The sequence below is a fragment of the Callospermophilus lateralis genome, chromosome 6 (assembly GCF_048772815.1).
Source record: "Callospermophilus lateralis isolate mCalLat2 chromosome 6, mCalLat2.hap1, whole genome shotgun sequence".
Lineage (NCBI taxonomy): Eukaryota > Metazoa > Chordata > Mammalia > Rodentia > Sciuridae > Callospermophilus > Callospermophilus lateralis.
In genome coordinates, this window is record NC_135310.1 from 74,106,086 (window position 1) to 74,127,047 (window position 20,962).

Below are 20,962 nucleotides of genomic sequence, written 5' to 3' on the forward strand. Positions count from 1 at the left end.
CCTAGTTTTAGCTAATTCTGATGTTTGCCACTTAGATTTTATACTTTTCTTTGGCTTTTGGTGAACAGGTTTTGAAATTGATAAGCTAGACTAGACTCATAGGTTACACCTATGAGTATGCTGATCTATACAACAATAAACTTATTTTTTTTCCTATAAAGTAATTCTGGTAGGCTTGTATACAGACTGTTCACTTTACTGGTTGCCATGGCTAGCTTTTCTTTTCTGCCACATTGTCACTGCCTTTGTTTGCAAGGTAAGAGACTCCCTTGTAGATGTTCATGGGAATAGCAGGAACATATTGGTTCTTATTACCTTTATTTTATTTAAGGTGTAGTATTTTTGGCATTATAATTAGTAAAATAAAAGGAAGAAAAGGACTTTTTAAGTAACAGCATTTGCCAGAGTTTAGTGTATTGAATGAATATTTGTTGAGTACCTTTCAGGTTGGTGTCAAGAGTGCAGGCATTACTTAGACAATTATTTAGAAGGCCACCTCACTCTGAGACATTTTACTTAATTGGGCAGGATGTAGAATGATTGGTAATGATACAAGAGAACTTTAAATAAAACTCTAATCCAAAGAGGTATTTAAAACAAGTGCTATGGTAGTTTAGAGGAAAAATAAGTCACATCTAAAGAAACGGAAGATAGCTATAGAAAAAGATTTTTGTTGGAGACAGGCTGAGTGCATTACAGGTAGGAAATAATCCTTAAAAATATGTTTAAAGATCTACAGATTTAACTTAGTAATACTATTTATTTTCACCCTATAAATATAATAGATTCTTGTGAGGGTTTTAAATAGCAATATGATTCATGATGTCAATTTTCTTGGGCCAGAATTATAGTTGCCATATCTGTTTTTCTAGTTAGTTAATTAAAACAGCCTGCTGTAATTTCCTGTTTCTTCTGTATTTTCACTTGAAAATTGTTTTTGTAAGATTCCAAATCCAAGAATAACTGATACTACCTGGTTGTCTGACTGTTGGATGTGAGCACTGAGGTTTTGTTTTGCTCTGCTATATTATGTTCCTTGACCAAAAAATGTGGAAATGGGCATTTAGAAATATGACATTAATTCAGTTGAACCAAGTCTGTGAAATTTAATCAATTTAACATGAAGCTAAGAAAAAGGATTTCGCAGTTAATCATTAAAGTTAATAGGAAGAATTTTGGAAAAAGAGATTTTTAAAAAACATTTTGATGTATTTCCTTTTAGTCATTTTATGGTACCTATATTATAAACCATATATAACTGATACATACATAGCTGAGATTTAATATATATTTTGTATCTGGGGTTTTATCATTCTCTTCTATCTGAAGGACTGCTTTTAGATTTTTTTTAAAATTTAGTTTTATTTTTTTTAAAAAAATGAGATTCAACTCACATACCATTTTCAGGCGTTCAGTGTTTTAGTATATTCACAAGATTGGCAACAGTTTCTGCTGTATAATTCCGGAACATGCTATCACTTATGATAATTAGAGCCAAATGGTCTGATCTAAAAGAATTGAAGGAATGGATTACTAAGAATGAGCTTCAGAGGTTCACTGGTTTTTCAGAGAACAGTTGAGGAGAGGAAAGAGATTACTTCCTTCTTTTCATTAAAATCCTTCATTGGTTTCTCATTATCTATCGCATAAAGGCCAAACTACTCAGACTTGTATTCTTTTGTATCTGAAGCATGCCTATATCTTCAGTCTTATTTTTTATTGTAATCCTAAACCATAAGTTCCACTATATTGAAGTTTGGACAATTTATCTAAAACCATCTTTTTTTTTTGAGTTTTTCTTACACCATTTGTTTAATTCACTTTCGTGCTGGAAAATATCCTCCACATTTTTCAGGATTCATTTAATGGTGTATACTTTATTATAAGCTTTCTCTTATGCTTTAAGTAGAAATAACTACCACTGCTTAGGCTTATACCATATGTCCTAATTTGGCTGGGATAGTATATATACATGCTTGTTGTTTAGGTATCATTATAAATAACTATCTGTTTCACTCTCAAAAGTATCCTGGTATGGACAGTAAATTACATGTTCATTATTTTCTTCTCTTTCTAGGGATCAATTTTTTATTTCTCTAGCACTTAGAACTATGCCTAATTCTTAGTTTGGACTTAAGAAATATTGGTTGGGGAGCCAGAAGGTTTGTGTACCTGGGGACTTTGAATATAGAAAGGGCAGAGGATGGAAAGGTGAGCATGCTGACTTATTTGAGATAGGTAGGTATGGTAGGGGCTATATTGAAGAATTCAAGCCTCAAATTTTTCCACAGCATCATTTGAAAAACAGTGGTTCCATTTCTAGTAATTTCTTGTGGAATATAAAGTTGATGCTGTATGTTGATGTGGTTTTTTGCAAGATTCTTGTGCTTGGAATTTGTTGAATTTCTTTTATCCATGCATTTATAATTTCCATTGGTAGTAGAAAAAAATTTATCTCACCCCTTGGACATATAATTATTAATGCTCTTTTCATTTAAACAATTGTTTTTTCTTTCCTGTTTATTTTTATTTTCAGATTTACTACCCCTTTTTTTCCTGTGCTGTCTAAAATGCTTTTAATCTCAACCATAGTGTTTTTCATCTTACATTATAGTTTTCACCTGTGAAATTTATTGAGTCTTTTAAAAAATCTCTTCTGTGATTCCACTTAGCATTTTGAAATATTATATATGAATTTAATAGTATGCTGTCTTAATGTTTTTATCTGTTAATTTTAGCATCTCCATCAGTTTTGGGCCTGTTTCAATTCATTTTTATGGATGATATTTAAATGCCTGGTAAATTTTGATTGTCAGGCATTTTGAATTTTACCTTGTTGGGAGGGGTTCATACATCTTCTTGAGCTTTGTTCTGGAATGCAGTTACTTTATTTGGAACTAATTTGTTCCTTTCAGATCTTGCTTTTGAGATTTGTTTGGTGGACCAGAGACATCTTTAATAAAGTTCTTTTTCTACTATTGAGACAAGATCCTTCGGAGTACCTGATCCCCTATGGATTATTTAATCTGCCTGGTAGGAATAGGCATTATTTCTGTCCCTGTACTGGACATTGGATTCTGTTCTCTATAGATGTTTTCTTGCCTGGTCTTGGATCTCCTTAATGCATATTTAAGTACTGATGAGCATTATACTAAATATTTGTGGGTAGTTTGTGGTGCACATTTTGACAGATATCTGGAGTTCTTTCTCTGGGTAGGTTTCTCTGTCCTTTTAAACTCTTTCCTGAGAATATTAGTTGCATTGGTCTACTTAGACAACCTATTCATTGTTTTTAAACTCATAGAGATCATGAGTCTTCATTTATTTTATATTATTTATTTATTGAGACAAGGTCTAAGTTGCTGAGGCTTGAGCTTGTGATCTTCCTCCCTTAGCCTCCTGAGTTTCTGGTACTATCAGCATGCACCACCATGCCAACTAGGCTTCATTTATGATCCCCTTGCCTGCATTAGATTCTGGAAACTCTCCTTGGACAATACTTGGGACAATTGCAGAGGTCACTGAGTCTGATTACTGACCTTTATTACCAAATATCCAGTATCAGGAAAAAAACATTGATTCATGTGCTGGTCATATCTTTGGTTGTTTCAGGCAGAAGAATAAATCCAGTGCATTTATGCTCTTTTGATCTGTCCTAACTATAGTTTTTTTTTTCTTTTAAAAATTTTAATTGTGGTAAGAAACAGATAACAAAAACTTAACATCTTGGCCATTTTTCAGTGTATAGTTCAGTAGTGCTAATATTAGCATTATTGTAGTAGTAGTTCTCTAGAACTTATCTTGTAAAGCAAATCTTTACCATTAAGTAGCAGTAGCTCCTTCTCCCTTACTCACCCTGAACAATCACCATTATACTTTGTTGTTGTTTGAATTTAAATACTTCAGATACATCATGAAAGTGAAATCATACATTAGTTATATTTTTGTGTGACTGGTTTATTTACGTTAGCATAATATCCTCAAAAGTTTGTCCATGTTGTGGCATGTGACAGGATTTTTCCCTTTTCAGGGCCAAATAATGTTCCATTATATGTACATACTCATATTTTGTTTATTTGTTCATCCATCAGTGTATTCTTGGGTTACTCCCCACCTCTTGGCTATTGTGAATAATTCTGCTATGAATATGGGTTTACAAATATCTCCTTGAGACTCTACTTTTAATTCTAAATTCTTAATTTTTAAATTTCTTTTAGTTGCTTTTAATTATTTTGTCTGTATGCCCAGAAAGGGATAGCTGGATTATATGGTACTTCTATTTTAAATTCTTTTCAGGAAATTAACATATTGTTCTCCATAGTAGTTGTATCATTATACAAACCCAGCAGCAGTGCACAGGAATTCCAATTTCTTTGTGTTTTAAGCCATATAGTTTATGTTTAACCAGTTTGCTCTAGTGTAGGGCAGTTGTTGCAGTTGTAGAGAAGGGGACATTGTGATGGTGGGGTCTTTGGGAAGAACTCACTATCCCAATATTTTCCCATTACCAGCTAACTCAGAAGTGCTGTTCTTTTGCAAGAATTTTTGATGGATGTCTTCTTTACTTAATTGGAAGCAGTATTTTATTGCAATAATGCTCAGCTTATTGCTGCACTACAGTGTGGAGTCCTAGACCTTTTACTTCAGATAGAAAAAGTGTTCAGCTATTTTTATTACTCTTAAGTCAGAATAGGGAAAAAATGAAGAAAAGAAAACCACTTCTTTACTTCTATTCATATTTGATTGTAATAGTAAGAATTATTAGATATTTGTCATCTGTTTTTAAACATTTTTTTTTTCAGATGTGATGGACCTCTGTTTTATTCATTTATTTATATATGGTGCTGAGAATCAAACCCAGTGTCTCACATATGCTAGGCAAGCTCTGTACCACTGAGCCACAACCCCAGCCCCAGATATTTGTCATCTTACAAACTGGGCTTCTAAAGGTTTAGTTTTCTTAGAACTGAATGATTTTCTTTGTTTGTTTCACTAGACTCTTGGTAGTTTCTTGGCTGTCAGTTTAAAGCCTGCATATTTTGTTATTCCTTTTTACTTATTTTGTTTGCTAATAATAAATTTGGTTTTTGACTTTTAAACATCATATCTAAAGGAAAACATATTCTCGATCATCTTATCAGGGAAATTGGGGAGAAAAATTCTGTGATATCTACTGTCTCTGGTGTATATTTTATTTCCAACCTTGCAGTTTTGAAAACAATAATTAATTGAAACTTTTTATTGCTCTACTACCTTGTGACTGTGTAAAATGCGCAGATACAAGTATTTAAATAAAAATATTTCAGTAAACATTTTAAAATAACAAATGGGGCTTATGTCATGTATTGGGTTAAAGATGATAACCATTAGTAAGTTAACAAACACATATTCAGGAAATTAATTAATTGGTAATATTTTCTTACAATGGCAAAATATATTTTCCTTAGTGTTTTAAAAATAATTTTAGAAGGTAGTATATGAATTTTCTGTCATGAATTTAGATAGCAAGAAAAGTTGCGTAATTTCTTAGGAAGAAGAATATGAGGCAATAAAATTATTTTAGGCAAAAAACCTTTAAAATTTTATCAAATAATGCATTATATATTTGTAATCATCATTTAGTGTCTTTATTTCTTCTTTTCCCTTCTACATTTTTTTTATTGGTGCATTATAGTTGTGCATAATGATGGAAAATGTTGTTACATACTTGTACATGCACACAATATAACAATATAATTGGACCAGTTTCACTCCCCAGCACTTTACACTGTCTTCCTTGTAGTGGTTTTATTTCTGTCAGAGAGTAGAATTTGTTTAATTTTTTATTGACTTTGATAACTTTTCGGAGATCTCTCCATAAAACCAGAATTAATAAGAGTGCCATTTATAATTATAGAATTTATGGTCAAAGTAATTGTCATAATAAAATTTAAAGTAATAAGGGTTAAACAAAATTTATTATAAAAATGATCCTGATTTTTAAGTTTTAGATACTGATTTTAAAATTTGTAGTCTCTTTACCCTTAAATGTTGCCTAGTAATTCAGACATTAAACAAAATATTATATAGCAATTTAAATATAAAAAATATAATGAAGAGATACTCTCATGATTTTATTTTAATATATAACAAAAGCATAATGAAGATTTTCAGAGTGCTGTTTAAGACTTGATCTGGGTACAGTTATGTTCACTTTGAAATTTCATCAAGTTGTATACTTAGGATTTATGTACTATTGATTGAAATAAATATTACTATTTATGTACTACTTGATTGAAATAAAGTAAATTGTTATTAAAGTATGAAAACACTTATCTTCTTTTCTCTTTCAAGGAAATGATTATTGACAAAGTAAACGGACAGGCTGTTCCTAGATATTTGATATATGACATAATTAAATTCAATGTAAGTACCTTATATAATTTGTAAAATTTATATTTTATAGAATAAAAACTGTGACTGAAATAATAGATATATTTTAATTTAATTTATTTTTTTATTTGGTGGTTGTGGGGATTAGACCAAAGGCCTTACATTGTACCTCTGAGCCATATCCCCAGACCAGTAGATATTTTATTTGTTACCGTCTCAATGATTGTAGGAAAGAAAAATTGTGATTCAGGTTACTCGTTGAACATCTCTTTTGTTAATACTTTTATATGTACTTTTCTTTATCTTATTGCCTAATACATAACATATATCTTTGTCTTTAGATTTCTTTAAGTTCAACTTAGTCAAGAAAAACAGTTCAATTCTGATAGTATAATACATTCTTTTGTAAAATGAATGTTTTTTGATTTTAATTATCCTGTAATTAGGAAAATGCCCACAAGCTTTGTTTCTGTCACTAAAAAAAAAAAAAAAAAAGAAAAAAAGAAAAAGAAGCTATGAATTTGAATATGTACTTGTAGGTACAAATATACTATTCATGAATATAAGCAAGAAACAGAAATAAAGTACAAAATTTCCCAAAGTAAAATACGAAATAGGTATAAAAAATTAGAAATTAAGTTTCTAACCATTTACTATATATTAGATTACCCCCAAATCTTTTCCTATTCATTTTAATTAAAATATGAAGATCTAAATTATTTAGACATTACAAGACAACTTCTAAAATATGAAAACCTCAAGTATATTTCTATAAAAAGGTATAATCATTCCTCTACATGTATATTATTCAAATTGTATAATCACTTGTTATTCAAGCCAGACTGAAAACATTTAAGTATTCTGGAATTGAAAGTATCTAAGTTTTATATGTTTTTCCTTGTACATGTGTGTGAAAGTTCCTCTATGATAGTCGTTCTCATTTTGGGGATATATTCACCTGGGAAGTTTTTGATTTTTTTCATTTGAAGTGTTTTTAAAAGTCCACTCTCTCATTATTATATCATGGCATTTTTGATTAAATTTTCAACATCAATTTCATTAGCTGCTTTTCTATATTCCTCTCAGAAGTACTTATACTTACTTATTTAATATAGTTTTATTAAACAGTTTTTCCCAATTCAATATTTGTGACTTATTATTTTATCCTATTTTAATTTGTTTTTTTGTTTTTACTAGTGAAATTGAACATATATTTATATTTATTATATTTTTTGGTGATTTAGTTATAAGTTTATAAATCTTTTAACTTTTCTATTTGCTTGTCTATCTTTTTTTTTAATATGCAGGAATTATATTTTTTGGATTTGAATTTATTTTTGGTTATACATTTGGCTAACGATATCTCTTCTGAATCAGTGTCTATTGATGCTTAGAAATCAAAGTTATCAGACTTTCTCAAAAATTGTGTTTTTGTATTTTGTTGTAAAAATGATTTAGTGTATTTATCATCTTTAGCTTTATAATTTTTCATTCCATAACTATTTATTTATTTATTTATTTAAAAATTTAGATTATTTTTATTTTTTTTTGTTTTTATATGTATTTTATTTTTTCAAAGCTTTTTTTTTTTTTTTTTTTTAATCATGTTTCCCTACTATTTAGAACACATTCAGTAGGGCTCTTTTATGCATAATTAAAAGCTTCTCATTTTATCAGGCATATCAATGTGCATAACACATGTATCACATTATTGATTGGCATTTGTATAACAGTATAGACAGATTCTGAAAACAGTGAAAAGTACGGAAACCTCTCCATAACTATTTATATTATGCCTGTTACCATACTTAATGATTTAAAATCGCATATTGTTTCATATTTCTGATATTAGGATGCATTTATAATTATGTCCTCTATTACAGACCTTTCATTGATTTATTTATCCATTTTGTAGTACTATAACAAACTAGTCTGAGCCTGGGTATTTTCAAAGTAATAAGATTTATTTGACTCATAATTATGGTGGCTAGAGACCCCAAATCTTAGTTAAAATCTTTTCAGTACCTTAGTTTATTATTTTATCTAGGATGAATTTCATCAGTCATTTTTATATGTTAAATACTGTACGTATTGGGTATGTAGAGATGAATAATACATGGTTTCTTGCTTTTTGAGAATTCATATAATAGTGCACCGGCTTCCAAAGAAGTCCATTTCCATAAGTAGTTTATTGGAATTTGGGAAGAACATAGGAGAACTATTTATTTTTATTCTATTCTATATTTTTTGCTCTATAACATATATTATACAGTCCTACCCAAACACAAATTATTTTTTTCCATACACAAATTATTATGATTTAATATGCATAGATTGATGAGAGGGAGCCAGCTTGTTTGAATAAGGCATTTTAACCTAGTTTTTCATGTTATATGCTATTAATTAAGGTAATGAAATGATCATATTGTTCTCATTTTGAAGGAGAACTTCAGTGACAGCATGGATAGTGTTTTGAAGTGAGGAAGAACAGAAAATAGGGAGGCCAGTTAGTCAGTAGTTATTGAATGTTTTCCCTAGTCTATTCATAATGATTCTACATATATCTGTCAAGTGCTTCCTTTACTGTAGACCCAGTGGACTTGAAGGTGAACATGCTTTTTGTCTTTTCCTGTTGTTTTGGTGAGTTGATGTATATTTTAAGTTGGAAAGCATTTAAGAGGGAATTTGGATTACTTACATATATTTGAACAGTTCTTAGACTTAAAAAAAAAAAAAGCCTTGCCTCTTCCACTTTTAATTTTGTAGGTATCTGAGTTCCTCTAACTGTCCTAATATACAAGTCTAACATTTTTTTTTTTTAAAGAGAGAGTGAGAGAGGAGAGAGAGAGAGAATTTTTAATATTTATTTTTTTTAGTTATCGGCGGATACAACATCTTTGTTTGTATGTGGTGCTGAGGATTGAACCCGGGCCGCACGCATGCCAGGCGAGCGCGCTACCACTTGAGCCACATCCCCAGCCCACATTTTAGTTTTTTAATCTGTTGATGACGTACATTGCATAAAAAAGGTCACATATGAACTGTTAGCATTGAATTTATTAGCATTTCCTCAATAAATACCCTTTACAAACAGTTGTATACCCTGTAAAGAGAACATGTTTTGCCTAATGCCTAGCTCTTGTTGACTTGTCTTACTCCTTTTTCTTTTGCATCATCAAAGTCATCATCCTTCCAAAGCTGAGAAAAAAACATACCCTAGCTGTATCTAATGTTCATCCCTGAGGCAAGTGCTGCTGTCCCTGTGTAAACATTAGAATAAATGTTAGGTTACATAATACAGACTGGAGGAGAGGAAGAGGACAGAAAAGAGGGGGGCAAAATGTATGAAAGTGTTCCAGTTGCAGAGTAAAGAAGAGTAGTTGATATTCCTTTGAGGTGATGCCTTCTAATCTAGATGATTACTGTCAACCAGAGAATTCATTATAGCTATCTTCCTGTGTATGCATGGATAAGGCAAGTCCACACTCTCAACTCAAAAGTGTACATGCAGTTTTTATTTCATGGTTTCAACATATATACTTTAAGGACACTAAAGGAAAAGTTTACTGGGGAGAAGAGAGGAAAGCTATATTTTTATAACTGTGACTTTGAACATTTTTGTAAACTTTATGTAAATATGTATTATTATGAACATTATGTAAATATATAACATATTATGAACATTATGTAAACTTTTTTTATATTTTCAGAGGATGTATTTATCTACTAAATTCTTAATGCTGTAAAGTATTAGAAGTAAGCAACAAAAAAGCATTGTAGATGATTCTGCTATTTTTATGTGCCATTTACTCATGCTTTCCCAAATTATGTGGATTTTAATTTTTATACAGGTATTTTACTGAATTATGTAAGTAATAAAAATGATTAGTGAGGATATTAATGCTTAAATTCAAATGTGAGATTTTTGGATCAATTTAGAGTAAATTTATGACACTTGTATACTGTTTTATGGAGTTATAATCTTAAAATAACTGTGTATGTGAAGATGTGTTTCTGTCATTAGACTAATTATCTAGACTTGCATAGTGGTTGTACAGGCTGTGCACTAGACAACTGTACAGGATCCTGTTTACATAGACTACTGTATTCATTGTGGCAGTCTTGTTAATTATGTTGATAAAATAGTTGCTGAGGTTCAAATTCAAAAAATTGTCTTTTTAATATAGGCCCAGCCAGTTGGAGATTGTGATTTTAATATTCGTCTGCAGTGTATAGAACGAGAAATTATAAATCCTCGACATGAAAAAATGAAGAGTGGGCTCATTGACAAAACACAGGAACCATTTAGTGTCAGAAATAAGCCATTTTTTGACATATATACTTCAAGGAAGGTAAAGTTATTTTTGTTTTCTAACTCATGTATTATAATTCATTTTGTGAGAGGAATATGAATGACATTTTTCCTGTCTGTAATTACTTGAATTGATATAGCACCATTTTGACCAAACTTTTGTGATTCTCAGGCTTCTCCTCTTTAGTAATATTCGCAGTGGTAGAAAACTAAATTAGGTTGCTTCCCTGCTTCTCATAATAGGTTTTGATTCATGGTCCAGATTATGCTTTTTCTTTTTTTTCTGGTACTGGGGATTGTACCCAGGGGCACTTTACTACTGAGCTATATCCCCATCCTTCTTATTTTTATTTTGACACTAGGTCTGAGGGTGGCCACTTGTGGTCCTCCTGCCTTAGTCTCTTGAATTGCTGGGATTATAGGCATGTGCCACTACACTTGGTTGGTCAATGTTGCTTTTTTAAAAAAACCGTAAACAGCTTAGATTCATTTAGAGTGAAAACTATTTCTTAGGTGTAATCCTACACCTGAAGGTAGACATTGTTTGGTATGTATTCTTATTTTTAAAGATATATTTTGTTTTCCTTGATAATTATATTGATGAATTAGTTGTTGGAGTTAAAATTGGAAAAATTTTCTATTTAATTCATGTCCAGCCAGTTGGAGCTTGTGATTTTTTAAAATTTGTCTACAGTGTATAGAATGAGAAATTACAAATCTTTGACGTGAAAAAAATGAAGACTGGGTGTATATATATAGTGTGTGTATACTTTAATATAGAGTATATAAAACATGTAATATATATAAATATACAAATATATTTATTTACACACATTTATATACATTTTACATACACACATACACTTTTAGATTGTTTCTACTCTTTTGCTAAAAACAATATTGTTTCATTGTTTGCTTATATGAGTGGGTATTTCTTCAGGATATGTTGAAATAGAATTTTTGGTGTAAAGATTATAGATAGTATTAGCAGCTACTAACAATTTGTCTTCCAAATAAGGCCACTCTAGCAGATGCGAGAACTTGTTTCCTCCCCCACTGCCCACTGTCCTTTCCTTCCTGGCCTAGAGGCAAGGCAGAGGTGTTCTAAGGTAGAGGCGAGATGAGCATCAGTATTCTAAGGTAGAGGTGAGCATCAGTTCTAGAGCAGGAGACAGGAGTGTTGCCTTGTTCTGTTTTTCTTTTACTGGCTTTGGGATCTTTTCTAATATACTTAAAATTTCTGCCAAAGTTTATTTATCTATAATTTGAGGTTATAAATTATGGGTTTGTTATGTAAATTTATTGAAGCATGGCTTGTAAATACCTTAGAAAAGTATCTGGCATGTAGAAAAGCAACCAATGAATACAAAACTAATTATTATTATTTTTATTGTATAGGTTTATAAATACTTTTTTTCAGTTGTTTATATATAGTGTTTTCCATAAATGCAAAGCTCAATTTTATGTAGTCAAATTTGGAAATGTATTTCTTACATCTTCTAGGTTTTCTGTCTTGCTCAGGAAGCACTTTATTGCCAAAATTTTCTTTAAAGTATTATAGTATTGTTAGGATTTTGCGTATTGATCCATTTCTCTCCCCTTCCTCCCTCCCTCCCTTCCTTCTTTCAGACTGGGGATTAAACCCAGGGGCACTCTATCACTGAGCCACATCCTTGGCCTTGTTTTGTATTTTATTTAGAGACAGGATCTCACTGAGTTGCTTAGGGCCTCTCTAAGTTGCTGAGACTGGCTTTGAACTCCCGATCCTCCTGCCTCAGCCTCCTGAGCCTCTGAGATTAAATGTATACACCACCTTGCCCAGCCTATAGATCCATTTAGGTGATATATTTTTTCTTTTATTACATTAGGAAATTATCTTCTGTTTCCAGTCGGTTTAGCATCTTGTAGTTTCTTCTACTCATTGTCTCTTCCTCATTCCTTGCTATCTCACATGAACATATTAATTCTGTTTATGCTTAATCTTTCCATTTTCCTGTTTATTCTCCTTTTTCTTTTCTCTTTCCTCTTTTTACATTATTATTTTCATTAGGTATTCCTACTACTATTAGTACTACTGAATAGTTAGTTCACTAGAATGTTTACCACATCTTAACATTTAAAAGTAAATGTATCTTAAAGTTTTTGCAGTTAAGATATGAGGTATATAATGCATATTGATTAATTATTTCCTAAAACATTCTCCATTTCTCACTAGTGCTTTTGTGGGATTTTTACTTATCTGTATACAAATTTCATATAGTGTGTTCTTTGGTCACTCTGGTATGTTAGGCTTTTTAGATTCATTGAATCTGTCTCTTAATTTCTTCTCTCCCTTTTCTTTTTTCCTTTTTATTTTTATAAAAGCATTTATTATTTATTTTTATTTTTGTACATACATTATTTTCTGAATGTCTGTTTTGGTAGTGGCTTACTTCTTTAATAACTCTAATTGGTGGTTTTAATTATTTGAAATATGTTAATTTTTCATCATAAAACTCTACTTTCCTTATGAGAACATTGATACATTTTGAGCATGCATATCATGTGGTCCTGTTCTTGATTGTTCACAGATAAACATTTTAGAAGTTTTTGAAAAGATAAAGTGTCATATTTGGCATTGAAAAGAAGTCTAGTTGACTTTTCCTAAGATGCTTCAAGGAATGATATACCTTTTGTGAAATTTGTCATGTTTCAGAATCAAATTTTTATCTTTACAGATAGAAACTTGGTCTGGGACCCACTTTTTTCTTTTTATGTCTTTCTATTATATGTTCACTGCATAGTTTAGCTTTGAAGAGAATAACCAGGATACCAGTACTTTTACATTAAAATTATACGTGGCACCTAAGATGTTTCATTCTGGTGACAGTATCATTAAAAAAAAAAAACAAAACCCAAAACCAAAAATACTATAGCTCTGTATATAATTTGAAGCCTCGTATTGTGATGCCTTCTGCTTCACTTTTCTCAGTAAGAATTACTTTGGCTATTCTGTTCACTTATTTTTCAAATGAATTTCATAATTGCCTTTTCTAGTTCTGTGAACAATGTCATTGGAATTTTGATGAGAATTGCATTGAATCTGCGTAGCACTTTTTGGTAGTATGGCCATTTTGACTAATTCTGCTATCCAAGGACATGGCAGGTCTTTACATCTTCTAAGTTCTTCATTTTTTTCCTTCAGTGTTCTATAGTGTTCATTTGTACAGGTCTGTCACCTTTTTTGTTAGATTGATTCCCAAGTGGGCCCCCAACCAAGCTATTGTAAATGGGATACTTCTCATAATTTCTTTTAGGAGAAATTAATTTTAATTTCTAATAGAAACATGATTGATTTATAGGTATTTATTTTATATTCTAGTCTGCTGAATTTATTTATGAGTTCTTAATGTTTTGTTGTGGAGTTTTTTTTTGGGGGGGTCTTTTAAATATAGAATCATGTCACCAGCAAAAAAAAATAATTTGAGTTCTTCTTTTCCAATTTGTGTCTGTTTAATTTCCTTCTCTAGCTTAATTGGTCTGTCTAGAGTTTCAAGGACAGTGTTGAATAGGAGTGGCAAACTGGGCATCCTTGTCTTGTACCTGTTTTTAGAGGAAGTGCTTTGTTTTTCCTCCATTCAGAATAATGTTGGCCTTGGGTTTATCATATATAGTCTTTACAATGTGGAGGTAAGTTTCTTCAATTCTTATTTTTACAAGTGTTTTTAATATGAATGGGTGCTATACTTTGTCATGCTTTTTCTACATATATTGAAATGATCATGTGATCTTGTCCTTGAGTCTATTTATGTGGTGAATTACATTTATTGAATTCCGTATTTTGAAGCAACCTTGCATTCTTGGGATGAAGCCCATGTGATCATGGTACACTATCTTTTCAATATGTTTTTGTAAGTGGTTGCCAATGTTTTATTAAGAATTCTTCCTTTTATGTTAGCCAAGGATATTGGTCTGAAAGGTCTGAAAATTTTCTCTCCTTGATGTGTCTTTAGTTTTGGTAATGATTTGGCAGTGTTCTTTCTTTTTCTATTTCATAGAATAATGTGAAGAAGATTGGTATTACTTTTTCTTTACAGGTTTGGTAGAACATGGCTTTGAATCATGTGGTCCTAGGTTTTTCTTTACTTTTTATTTTTGGAACATGGAATTGAACCCAGGGGCACTTAACCACTGAGCCACATCACCAGCACTTTTAATATTTTATTTAGAAACAGGGTCTCACTGAGTTGCCTAGGACCTTGATAAGTTAGCTGAGACTGGTTTTGAGTTCAAGATCCTTATTCCTCAGCCTCCCAAGTAGATGGGATTACAGGTATGTGCCCCTGCACCTGGCCTGGATTTTTCTTTGTGGGAAGGCTTTTGATAACTGATTCAATTTCAGTTCTTAAAATTGATCTCTTTAAGTTTTCCATATAATCCTGGTTCAACTTGGGTAGGGGTAGACCATATTTGTCTAGGAATGTGTGTTTATCAAGATATTTTATCTTATTGGAGTATAAATTTTCAGAATAGTTTCTTACAATCCTTTAGATTTTAGTAGTGTCTGTGGTAACATTTCCTTTTTCATCTCCAGTTTTGATAATTTAAGTTTTTTTTCCCTCTTTCATTTGGTTAGTTTGGCTAAGAGTTTATCAATTTTGTTTATTCTTTCAAAAAGTTAACTCTTTGTTTCATTGATCTTTTGTATTTGTTTTTAAAATCTCCAATTTCTTTGATTTTTGGCTCTGATTTTGATTATTTCCTGTCTTCTACTGATTTTGGTGTTGGTTTGTTTTTCTTTTCCTAGTATCTTAAAATGTAGTGTTGCATTATTTATTTGATATCTTTTTGTTCTCTTAATGTATGAGCTCAAGGTTATGAATTTTCCTCTTTGAATTGCTTTCTTTCTTATCTCAAATTTTAGTATGTTGTATCATTATACTCATTTGCTTCTAAGAAGTTTTTCTTATTTCTCCCCTGATTCTTTCTGCTATCCGTTCATCATTCAGAAGTTTTTTATTTACTTTCCAGATGTAAGAGTGGTTTTTATTTTTTATCTCATTCTTGATTTCTAATTTTGTTCCATTATTTTCTAGAAAAATATTTATTTTTTAGTTTTGTTGATAGAATACAACTATCAACTTCAAAAATTTGCCAAAAATTTAAGGGGAGGTCCACCTATGTGTTCAGTCCCTTCCAATTTTGTCTATTTCTGTAAGTCTACTAAAATCTTCTCTCTGTAACATCTCTAAACAGTAGCCCTTTTCTTAAGGAATATCTACTTATTAGTTTAGAATTGGGAAATGCTTCTAGGGGAAAACTGGCTGCCATAATTTTTTTTTATCTTTCTCACAAGCCAGTAATTAACATTTTCAGTTACTTTGAGTAATACTTAAAAGAATGTTTTAAAATTTCCAATTTGTCAACTCTCCTCTATTTTTTAAAATTTATCTTTCATAGTTTAAATTTATTCTTTTTCTCATTAGTGATTGTTGTAATTTCTTTCTAGGAGTTTGCTGGAATTTTTGTTGCCTAATATAGCAGCAGTTTTTATGTTAATATATTTTTGTTCTAAGTTTGTCATAGAGTAAGAGGAATATTAAAATCTTTCAGTGCTATTACATAGTCCTTTTTCTAATGTAGAACGTTTTTAGCATATAAACCTTTATCACTTATTTTTCTACTATGAATTATTTTCCAAATAAGGATATATTTTTTTCTGTTTAGAGTTTTGCTTAGTCATATTTGCTTAGAAATATTAACTTTTCTTAATACAATTTTGCCTAACAGTTATTTTTTTTGTTTAAAATGTTGTTTTACATGTTTTTAAAAAAATCTTATGTATGTTTTATATAAGCCCCTTTGTTCTCCCCTTTCTTCCCATCCTATTTCCTAATAGTTCCTCTTTTTTCAGGTCATTTGTATGTATATACGTGTGTATGTATATATATATTTATTTATTTTTAAAGTGTCTGGATGAGAAAAAAACATGCTATACTTATTTTTCTGTGTCTTTTTTATTTTGCTTATTATAGTGTCTTCCAGTTCCATTACTTTTCCTACAAATGACATAATTTCATTCTTCCTTATGGCTGATATGCCATTGTATATCTATGCCATATTTTCTTTATTCATTCAGCTGTTGATAGGCACCTAGGCTGTAGTTGTAGTTTGAACTTTTTGATGAACCTCCATACTGTTTTCCACAGTGGCTGTACTAATTTAGATTTTTATAAACAGTGTATAATGTTTTCTTTTTCTTCACATTCTCACCAACATCTGTTGTTGTTATTTTTTGATGTTAATAATCATTCTGACTAGGGTGATATGGAATCTAATGTAGTTTTGGTTTGCATTTCCCTTACGGCTAAAGATATTGAGCATTTTCATATATTGCCATTTGTACTTCTTTGAGAAATGTCTGTTCAGATCTTTTCCCCATCTATTGATTAGGTTACTTGTTTTTGGATGTTGAGTTTTTGGAGTTCTTTAGATATTTTGCATTCTTGACATGTTCATCTGTCAGATGAATAGCTGGAAGACATTCTCCCATTTTGTAGGCAGTTTCTTCACTCTGTTGTTTCCTTTGCCTTTTAATTCAATGTAATCCCATTTCTTAATTCTTTTGTTTCCTGAGCTATTGGAGTCCTATTCAGGAAATTGTTAGCTTAGGCCAATATCTTGAATTGTTATTTCTGTGTTTTCTTCTAATAATTTCAAAGTTTCAGGTCCTATATTAAGGCCTTTGGATCTTTTCTTCAGTATATCGTTTGAGCACCTTTGTCAAGAATCAGTTGGCTCTAGATGCATGGATTCATTTCTGGGTTCTCTATTCTATTGTGTTTGTCCTCTTATTTCCCTTCCCCTCCCCTTGTGAAGCCAGGGCTCCTTACCATGGAGCTACATCCTCAGTTCTTTTCTTTTTTATTTTGAGACAGGGTCTTGCTAAGTTGTGGAGGCTGGCCTCAAACTTGTGATCCTCCTGCCTCAGCCTTCTGAGTTGCTAGGATGATAAGAATGCAGCACCATTCCCAGTGGTGTTTTGTAATTTTCAGTGTAGAATTTTTTGATCTTTTTTTTCCTGTCTTCATCCATCCATCCATCCATCCATCCATCCATCCATTTTATGCTATTGTGAATGGGATAATTTTCCTGATTTCTTTCTCAGGAAGTTAATTATTGGTGAATAGGAAAGCTACTGTTTTTTGCATGTTGATTTTGTATCCTGCTACTTTACTGAATTTGTTTATTGGTTCTAAGAGTCTTTTGGCGAAGTTTTTAGGGATTTCTAAGAATATTATCATCAGAAAATAAAAAAAATTATTTTCTCATTTTCTGTTCATATTTCTGGTCCGTTGGCCTCCCTCCCTTCCTCCCTCTCTCCATGCTTTCCTTCCTTCCTTCCTCTCATTGCTGTAGCTAAAATTTAAAGTATTGTATTGACTAAGAGAATTGACCTCATTGTCTTATTCCTGATCTTAGAGGAAATGCTTTCAGTTTTCTCCCATTCAAGATGATGTTGACTGTGAGTTTGTATATATAGCATTTATGATGTTGAATTATTATTCTTCTATACCTAATTCAGGAGTTTTATGATGAAGGACTGTTGAATTTTATCAAAGGCTTTTTCTGCATCTGTTTTATGATCATGTGATTTTTTCATCCTTGATTCTGTTTATGAGCTGCATTGTTTATTTATTTGCATATATTGAACCATCCTTGGACCCCTTTTATGAAATCAATTTGATTATAGCATATGATCTTTTTAATGTGGTGCTGGTTCAATTTGCAAGTGTTTCATTAAGGATTTTTGTGTTCAACAAGGATATTGGTATATAGTTTTTTGTTGTTGTTGTTGTGTCTTTATCAGGTTTTGGAAGAATGTTAGTAAGGACTTTGAAGGATGAGTTTCAAAGGATTCCTTCCCTTTCTATTTATGGAATAATTTCAGGTGTACTGGTGTTAGCAGCAAAAAATTGATTTTTAGGTTTTGCTTTGTTGGGAGACTCTTGATTATTGCTTCTATCTCATTTTTTACTACTGATTTGTTTATTTTTTTTTTATATTCTCTTAGTTTAATTTTGTTAGATCATATGTGTCCAGAAATTTGTCCCATTTCTTCTAGATTTTCCGATTTACTAGAATGTAGTTTTTCAAAATATTCTTTAATGATCCTTTGAATTTCATTTGTACCTATTACAGTGTCTTCTTTTCACCTTTAATTTTACTTACACAGGTCTTCTCTCTCTTGTGGTTAGTCTAGCTAAATATTTGTCAATTTTCTCTTTCCAAAGAACCAACTCTTTTGTATTATTGATCCCTGCTATTCTTTTAGTTTCTATGTCATTTATTTCTGCTCTTTATTATTTCTTTCCTTCTACTGATTTTGAGTTTGGTTTGTTCTTATTTTTCTTAGACATTTATATGTATTATTAGGTTATTTATTTGAGGTCCCTCTGTTTTAAATGTATGCACTCACTGCTATAAACTTTTATTTGTACTTTTACTGCATCCCATAACTTCATCTGTGTTTCTATTTTTGTTTGATTCTATGAATTTTTAAATCTCTCCTGATTTCTTTAGTGAACTAATGTTCATTCAGAGGTGTTTTTATTGCTGTTGATTTCTAGTTTTATTCCATTGTGACCTGGTTAGATGCAGGAAATGAATTCATTTAAAGAATTAGTTAATATTAATTTTATGACCTAATATATAGTATATTTTTGAAAAAGTTTCATGTGCTGATGAAAATAATTTATATTCCGTTGCTGTTGGTTGGTATGTTCTGCAGTTGTCTATTTTTTTTTAATTAATTTTTATTGTAGGTTGTTCAAAACATTACATAGTTCTTGATATATCATATTTCACACTTTGATTCAAGTGGGATATGCACTCCCATTTTTACCCCATATACAGATTGCAGAATCACTTCAGTTGCACAACCATTGATTTACATATTGCCATTTTGGTGACTGTTGTATTCTGCTGCCTTTCCTATCCTCTACTATCCCCCCCTCCCCCCTCCCCTCCCCTCTTCTCTCTACCCCCTCTACTGTAATTCATTTCTCCCCCTTATATTTTTCCTCCTTTCCCCTCACTTCCTCTTGTATGTAATTTTGTATACCCCTGAGGGTCTCCTTCCATTTACATGCAATTTCCCTTCTCTCTCCCTTTCCCTCCCACCTCTCATCCCTGTTTAATGTTAATCTTCTTCTCATGCTCTTTGTCCCTACTCTGTTCTTAGCTACTCTCCTTATATCAAAGAAGACATTTGGCATTTGTTTTTAAGGGATTGGCTAGCTTCACTTAGCATAATCTGCTCTAATGCCATCCATTTCCCTCCAAATTCTATGATTTTGTCATTTCTTAATGCAGAGTAATACTCCATTGTGTATAAATGCCACATTTTTTTTATCCATTCGTCTATTGAAGGGCATCTAGGTTGGTTCCACAGTCTTGCTATTGTGAATTGTGCTGCTATGAACATGGATGTAGCAGTGTCCCTATAGTGTGCTCTTTTTAGGTCTTTAGGGAATAGACCGAGTAGGGGAATAGCTGGGTCAAATGGTGGTTCCATTCCGAGCTTTCCAAGAAATCTCCATACTGCTTTCCAAATTGGCCGCACCAATTTGCAGTCCCACCAGCAATGTACAAGAGTACCCTTTTCCCCACATCCTCACCAGCACTTGTTGCTGTTTGACTTCCTAATGGCTGCCAATCTTACTGGAGTGAGATGGTATCTTAGGGTGGTTTTGATTTGCATTTCTCTGACTGCTAGAGATGGTGAGCATTTTTTCATATACTTGTTGATTGATTGTATGTCCTCCTCTGAGAAATTTCTGTTCAGGTCCTTGGCCCATTTGTTGATTGGGTTATTCGTTATCTCATTGTCTAATTTTTTTAGTTCTTTGTATATTCTGGATATTAGGGCTCTGTCTGAAGTGTGAGGAGTAAAGATTTGTTCCCAGGACGTAGGCTCCCTATTTACCTCTCTTATTGTTTCTTTTGCTGAGAAAAAACTTTTTAGTTTGAGTAAGTCCCATTTGTTGATTCTAGTTATTAACTGTTGTGCTATGGGTGTCCTATTGAGGAATTTGGAGCCCGACCCCACAGTATGTAGATCATAGCCAACTTTTTCTTCTATCAGACGCCATGTCTCTGATTTGATATCAAGTTCCTTGATCCACTTTGAGTTAACTTTTGTGCATGGCGAGAGAAAGGGATTCAGTTTCATTTTGTTGCAAATGGATTTCCAGTTTTCCCAACACCATTTGTTGAAGATGCTATCCTTCTTCCATT

The 20,962-nt window shown here is 31.6% G+C and overlaps 1 protein-coding gene across 1 annotated transcript in view; it reads left to right on the forward strand.

Annotated features, from left to right (window-relative positions):
* Rngtt (RNA guanylyltransferase and 5'-phosphatase) overlaps positions 1 to 20,962 on the forward strand; it is a 242,356-nt gene that overhangs the window by 79,857 nt on the left and 141,537 nt on the right. Inside the window, exons 10-11 of the mRNA XM_076858433.2 lie at positions 6,334 to 6,405; positions 10,560 to 10,724. Coding sequence (XP_076714548.1) covers positions 6,334 to 6,405; positions 10,560 to 10,724 — 237 coding nt within the window. The remainder of the gene's footprint in view (positions 1 to 6,333; positions 6,406 to 10,559; positions 10,725 to 20,962) is intronic.